At 43.3% G+C, this 7,625-nt stretch overlaps 1 protein-coding gene across 1 annotated transcript; it reads right to left on the bottom strand.

Annotated features, from left to right (window-relative positions):
• Positions 1–1,080: 1,080 nt before the first annotated feature.
• LOC145404611 (uncharacterized) lies at positions 1,081–7,398 on the bottom strand. Its single transcript, XM_080276130.1, has 3 exons — positions 7,330–7,398; positions 2,072–2,284; positions 1,081–1,758 (listed from the first exon to the last, which is right to left on the bottom strand). Exons 1-3 carry the CDS (start codon positions 7,396–7,398, stop codon positions 1,081–1,083), a joined length of 960 nt encoding a protein of 319 aa, XP_080132256.1.
• Positions 7,399–7,625: the final 227 nt, after the last annotated feature.

Here is a 7,625-nt window from a genome sequence, read left to right as displayed (position 1 = left end):
GTAAGTCATGTATATGGAAAAAACTACACATAAAAACTATTTTCCTACAACGCAAAAGCCATTATGAAACAAAAAACTGTATGAAAGGAAACAAACGTATACACAGAATAGGGGAGTGTTTTACAAATGGAACAACCCTATAAATATATTAAACTATTTCAGACTGACAGATAACACAATTGTTTTTAGCGCTACAAATTGCTTTGGATTTGGGGAGTAAAATTTATTCATGCACAAACATAAAAAGGTTCAGAAGTGCTATAACAAAATCAGACGCTTCTAAAAATATTGAAAAGAAAAAATAGCAAAGGGGAGGGGGAGGCTTTTACGATGTAGTGGTCAGGAGAAAACTAAAATATAAGTATTGGTAATAGACACAGCAGTAACAATAGCGACAGTAACACCAGGTAACATTAGTAAAGATAATTAGAATCATCATCATCATCATCATCATCACTTAATTTTCGACTCAGTTAAATGGGTGGACAGGAGCAAACACTTCACTTTCCTATTGCACGGCGATGCATTATTGATCCTTACCTCTCCTCGCATTTTGTCGGTGTGTTGCAGGTATGCGAACGAAAAATGTTATGAGGAACGACACGTAATGAAAGGAATTGTCAATCTGTCCAGTGCTTACACTTCCAAGAAGCTTTCAGAACCACATACATAATCAATGATCACGTCGATTAGCTTTCGTTCTGCCGCAATCGGGAGGCTACCCTTTCTTACTACTTTACAAACCTTCTGAGATGCAGTTCCTTGATAATCAGAGGTATACATCATGAGGCCAGCTGAACTGCCACACAGCCGTAATACTCGTATACCGATGCTTCGTCAATAGTAATAATGTAAGATCTTCATAAGGTGAAATATTAGAAAAACACAAACAGACCACTGCCATGTGGACTAAGATCAGATAAAAGCGACACTCAAAAAGATAATTTTTCATCAGTCTTCGGTGCTTACCAAAGATAAGTCATTGCTATTTGAATACACCCACTTTTTAAAATGAAAATAACACTAAGGATACAATCTTTTTTTTTTTTTCACTGTCACACCTGAAAAGAGAGTGTGAGGCTACATGTCGCAGGGGTGGATGAAGTCAGTGGGCGGGTCGTAGGGTTCGTCGCAGCTGTGGGTGAGGGCGAGGAGGTCCAGATCCTGCTGGTTCTTGTCATACACCCGCCACTCTTTCGCCAGCATCTGCGCCATCTCATCCTCGTCTCGCGCCCAGATGGCCACCGAGGCGTTGGTACGAATTTCACTGCCGTCAGGGAGGGGCAAAAGAGTCCCGGCTGCCACGTCGCTTAGGAAATTGTCGTTGATCCACAGCTGGCAGGGGGCGGTCAGGGTGCCGAGCAGGTTTAAGGGCAGGTATCTTAGGTTATTGGCCTCTAAGTCTAGCCAAGTCAGGCGGGAGAGGAACTGAACGCTGGGGAACTCCTCGATCTGGTTCCTGACAAAAATAAGCCACTGGAGGTTGACCAATGGGAGGAGTTTGCTGACTTCAATATGCGTGATCTGGTTGTACTCAAGCGCCAGAAACTCAAGCTGTGGCAGATAGCTCACTTCCCCAGGAACCTCCGTCAGATATCCGAAGCCCAGGTCAAGATACTGGAGGTTTGTGAGGCCCCTGAGCGAACCCTCCTCCACCGTTTCCAGGAAGCCTTTGTAGGTATCAAGGGAGCGAAGGTTCCACAAGCCGTCGAAATCCCCAGCACGGATGGTAGTGATGTGGTGGTTGAAAAGGTCAACCTGTTTGATAATTGTCATGTTAGGACCCCACTGGCTTACTTTGAACGAATCTAACCTACTTTTTCTTATGTCCAAAGAAAAAACTCAAAACTGTGAGCCTGTGCAATTTTACTCCAAGAAAAATGAACAAAGAGAAAGTCATATTCAAATGCAGTCGCTCATAAAAGTTCGCGGGATCTGTGTCAGTCGGTGTATAAAATGGGTGTTGCAATATTTTTCCCGATGTTCTGTACACAGTCAGGATAAGTGGGGTCAGAATATATCTAATTCCTACCTCAGTGTGAACAGACTTTAGGGTTAGCGTGCATCTGACCTGCGTCACGTTAGGGTTGAGTGCCCAGCAAGACGTAGGCACCTCGGGCAGCAGAAGGTTGCGGCAGTTCCACATCTGGTTTCCCAGCTCGCCGCCAGGGTTGCCGGGGTCGGCTGGGGCGAGAGTGCAGGGGCAGGCTCTATCATCACCCGTCACCACCCCCACCACCCCTGCCCATACCACCACCAAAACTACCAATATGTGTCTCATAATCTGGGGGATAAAAACGGTGGTGTGAGAAGTGTCATGGACCTGCAACTAGAAAACTTTTAATCATCACTGCATATTTTTCCCTATGCACACCTATCAAGCTCCTGGATGCTCAGGCCTCTATTCAGAATATACTTTACATCATCCTTATCCCTCTAAGTCTTCCCTTTCCTTTCACACCATCCTCACCCTTCTAGGTTTTCCCCTTCACTTCACACCCTCAACATCTAAACTGAATATTCTCGTTTTCAATCTCTCCTCACCCTTACTCTCTATACAATCTTATTTTAACACACCTTTTCCACCATACTGAATCTTCTTGCACATGTTTTTACTGTCCAGCTCACTCTGTCCGAGCATCTATCCCACCCCACACACTGACTTAGGGCATTTCATTCCCAACCATTCCTCTTTTTTCCTGGTCCTGCCATTCACGACCCACGCCGTGCATCCCCACCACAGACACTCATGCGCATTAATTCCTTCATGCGAAATTTTATCCCGTACTCATGTCAGGTTACTTGACTTTCAAACATCAATTCCTTACCATATTTTGGGGGATGGGGGAGGGAGGGTAAGATGAGATATTCTAGGATGTTAATTATACCGTCTGTATCGATATAAAAATAGACACAGGTAGAACACACAAGAATAAGGTGTAACATACAAAATACATCGGGAAGGGAGAAATGTTAAGGAATGAATAATGAAGAATTAGCGCCAAGCCATAATATGGCTGTATGGCCCTGTAGGAGTCAAGGGAAAATAAAGGCCGGAAGAAACACGGAAATATCAAGAGGAGAGGTAGGACAGAAGAGCAGAAGAGGACAGTAAAGAGAGAAAGACTGGAGACAAAAAGACCCTTTTTAGTCGCCTTTTACGACTAGCAGGGATACTGGGGAAGTATTCTTTCCCCCCTTCCTCGGGGAGAGGGAGGGCAGATGTGTTAAAGAATAAGAAGGTTTAACATACGAAAATATATATCGTGAAGGGAGAAGTGTTAGAAAGCTTCCATATCACACCAGAACGCGATCCCTTGCCTGAACAGGCACTTATCTCTCCCCGCACACGCCCCTTAGCGTTTGAGTCTCTACACTGTGCTCTGCCCCTTCTGTCACCCTATCACGCCCTTCAGGTCCCCTACCTAGCTGCGATCTGCTGCTAAAGTGTTCACCCGTAGTTACCTTAAGACATTCCATTTCCTCCAACTCTGTGATATGTCATCCCAATACATCTTAACATCTTTTTTCTTCTTACATTCATTCTCAGTTTCCTCCTGTAACAAATTCATCCTTAATAAAATACAAAGCCTGAAGTTCAACATCCACAAAGAATAACTAATTTACCTCCTAGTCTCCCCTCTCCCACCATCCCTTCATCCACGCCGCACGAGGGTGTTCTTGTAATTTTCACTTTGCTATCTCCAGACGGTTTTATTCAGCTTAGGATAAATCATTTTTTTACAGGAGAAACATACAGCCTTAATAGATTTTTTTAATACAAGAAGTTTTTTGTAAATTGAACAAAATAGTCTGGTACAAGCAAGAATAATAATAAAAAAAAGTCAATTTGTTTCCCACCTGCCTCTCCTCCCACCCAGCATCTCTCTCATCAGCCCGCCCAAGGTTGCCATTTTTTCAGGCGTTGGAAAGCTGAAAGGTCCACAAAATTCCACTAATAGGGAGGCAAAATGCTATAATCTCTGGAAATAGTTAAAATTCTCACAAAAATCTCCATAAAATCGCTAAATCTCACAGAAACTTAGCGTAAGGAGGATACAATACTGGTCTTACTTTAGCCTGGCCTAAAACTGCCATCTCTCTATCTCGAGAGCTCAATGGCAACAAGAGATTAGCACTAAAATACGACGCTAGTCACGGGGAAGTGCGCTGGAGAGGAAGTAGAGCCGTAGCACTGTCTTTCTCTGTCACCGAAATACGGAGGAACAAGCTACAAAGGGATGAAAATTCCGGAAAAAATTGAGTAAAAACAGTATGGTGTCTCTGCATCTAATGTCAAGAACGCTAAAATGGCACCCCTGACCAGCCAAGGAGACATGACGTATCTCTAACGCAACCCCACCTCCAGCTTACCTTTAACCATTCACCCTTCACCCTTCCCACTCATTACATACATTATTACAGAAAGAAATAACGAAATAGTAAAGGTATGATCATGTTCAAATCCGATAAATTTTGTGCAACAGCATAACTAACAGTATTAAGGGATGGTGTACAAATACTTATGACACACACACACACACACACACACACACACACACACACACACACACACACACAAATGCGTGGCACTTCGAAAATTCAACTTTAACTCCAAATATACGAAACACACACACACACACACACACACACACACACACACACACACACACACTCCACTAGCTGAAACAATTAAGTATCAACGAATTTTCTGATAACACCAGAAACGACTGGGATACTACTATCAGTTATTATTATTATTATTATTATCATTATTATTATTATTATTATTATTATTAGCAACTGTAGTGGTGGTGGTGGTGGTAGTAGTACAGTTGTTGTTGTTGTTTTTGTTACTGTTGCTGTAAGTGATTATTGGATTTTTTTTTTAATCACTTCAGACCATAAGAATAAAAAAGAAAATAATGACGGCAATGAAGGCGTTAATTAATCAGTAACCATTAAGGGTACAATGGCTGGGGAAGCGAGAAGCCATTAGTCCCCGTCAGCTGGTGTGGAGTGGCATGCAGGCAACACCACACCAGATGCAATACCAGGCACCACCATACCACACCACACCACCACCATCAGCGTCCACCACTGTATCTTCATTACCTTTCACATCATCACACCACCACCATCATCAGCATACACATCTGCATCCTCATTACCTTTCAAATCACCACACACCACACCACCATCATCATCATCGTCCACCACCACATCATCATCATTACCCTTTACGTCACCACACCACCACCATATTACCACACCGCCAAACTGCTGGCCATACGAGATATATCAACACAGTGATTGCAACACCAGATATATCAACACCACACCACCACACCACATACAAACACATCAGGCGATACCACACTGCAAGCGACATCAAACGTATCAGCAGAACACCACCACCACCACACCACAACGAGAGAAACACCAGATACACCACACCATAACACCAGGCAACACCACACTGAGAGCAATACCACACTAGACAACACCACCCACCAAACCAGGCACCATCAACAACAACACTAAGGAAGCACCATACCGGGGAACACCGCATCCACCATAAAATTAACCACCATCACCACACCACAAAACTACCACGAACACCTGACACCAATATCACACGGCAGGTACCACCACACCACCACCATTACACCACAACACCAGGGAAGCGGGCGAGATATGATCATTCCCTGTCAGGCGGTTTGGTATATTTAACAAGCCACACTTTCACCAAGATCACATTGTTTACGGTGTGTTAAAGGGGTTAGCACACCGGATTGCTGGGGAAGGGGAGGGGGAGGGGGAGGGGAAGGGGGTGTTGGGAGAGGGTGGATATGGAAATAAAAACTAGAGACAATACTTGCGAAAAAAATACATGACATTTCCCAGACTTTGATTCTGGTCAAGTTTCCCTTAATAGGCTAAGGCTAAGATCCGTTTTCTAACATACATGTACAAAAGACTAAAGGATACGTCAGAATCATGTTGTTTTGACGTCTGCTGGATCCGTACCCGTTTCTTTACACTTTTTGAATAATAATAATAATTAAAAATAATAACAATAATATGTCTATCTATTGCCAGACGCCTCAATCCAGTGAGGGGTTGCCACAAACAAATCACCTCCATGTCGCCCTGTTCCCCGCCATTTCACTGGCGCTGCCCCAGCTCACACCCTCATCTCTCATACATCTCCTCACTCCAGCCCTTCACCTCATCCTCGGCCTCCCCCTCCCCCCTCCACCACACTCACATACACTCTCCTCATTAGTCTTTCGTCCTCCATCCTCTCTTCATGGCCAAATCACCTCAATGTATTTCTCCTAACGCTTTCTATCACATCCACATCCACACCACAGCACGCCTTCACTTCCTCATTTGTCAGTCTGTCTCAAATAAGTAAGTGAAATAAAAAAATTAAGTGACAGACCTTCATCGAAAATCTGAGAAAGGTGTGCCGAGATAAGAGGTCTTCATATTGTACACTGGCCAGCAATAATCAGTATCTCCCAGCAAAGGCCATGGGCAAGTGAAACAAAAAAAAGAAAAGAAAAAAAAGATAATATAAAGTGAGAGTGAGGGTGGGTCCACGGTGAGATCAGGGGAAGCCAGTGGAGGGAGACAGAAATTACAGGTCTATGGTTTTTGCCTGCTGGGGGGGATAGAGATATTATAGGTTTCGTCTTGTACATTCATGGTGACTTTCAGGCCAGTGGGTCCGGAAAAGTCATGATGGCGTGGCGGCAAGCGTTGGTAAGAAGAACGTAAACACGGAGAAGAAACTGAGGGAGAAAAGCAAATTATTCTTCCTTTCACAATTGTACAACTAGCAAAACATTCTCCCTTTACTAATTGTACTAAAAACATTCTCCCATTACTAATTGTACTAAAAACTTATGAAGGTACGAGACAACCATTAACATTTCGACCACTGGGATTTCTCTCGAGTGAAGTAAACCGTTCAGTGTTGGCCTAATTGAAATATTCCTACGTGTAACAATAGCACCGAAAGAGTTATTAAGCCAGATCAATTTTTGCTGCTAGGATTCCTGCCATCGGCGTAAAAATCGTCTAACATTAGCTTCAGTAAGACACGCAAATGCACTTATCATGGCAAAAAGGTCAACCACTTCAGCCCGATTAGGTAGTTTTTTTTTTTCTGTGAGTCTCCTGAGGTAAATGACGGCTGTATCTTACCACTCCAAGCAAAAATCCTAAATCGAATAAAATCGTCCTGAGATAGCAAAAATATTAAAATCACGTCGTGGTGCTGAACGAGTTAATCGGCTGACAACCCCCCTGCATACCTACCTTCTCAGCAGCGAGTGCAGGTGAGGGGCAGAGGGAACATTGTAAGGGGCTGAGGGAACACATCGCCATCTCAGCAGTTTATCTTATCTCTTGCCTGGGAAGTTCCGCACCTGAGGAAGTGGTGTCGCAAACTTATTAAGCTTTATCCATATTATTTCAAGAGCTATTATATTATTACATTTTTACTTCATTCTTGTTGCTACCAAACGATTTTATTCTGGAGAGAGGAGGGCTTTGTAATAATAATAATAAAAAAAAAAAAACATTAGCGAACCCTGTATCTTAACACTTGAGTT

The sequence above is a fragment of the Coenobita brevimanus genome, chromosome 64 (assembly GCF_032717465.1).
Source record: "Coenobita brevimanus isolate Jiangsu-jjx chromosome 64, ASM3271746v2, whole genome shotgun sequence".
Lineage (NCBI taxonomy): Eukaryota > Metazoa > Arthropoda > Malacostraca > Decapoda > Coenobitidae > Coenobita > Coenobita brevimanus.
Note: the sequence above shows the minus strand (reverse complement) of the source record. Positions and strands in the feature narration are given on the sequence as shown.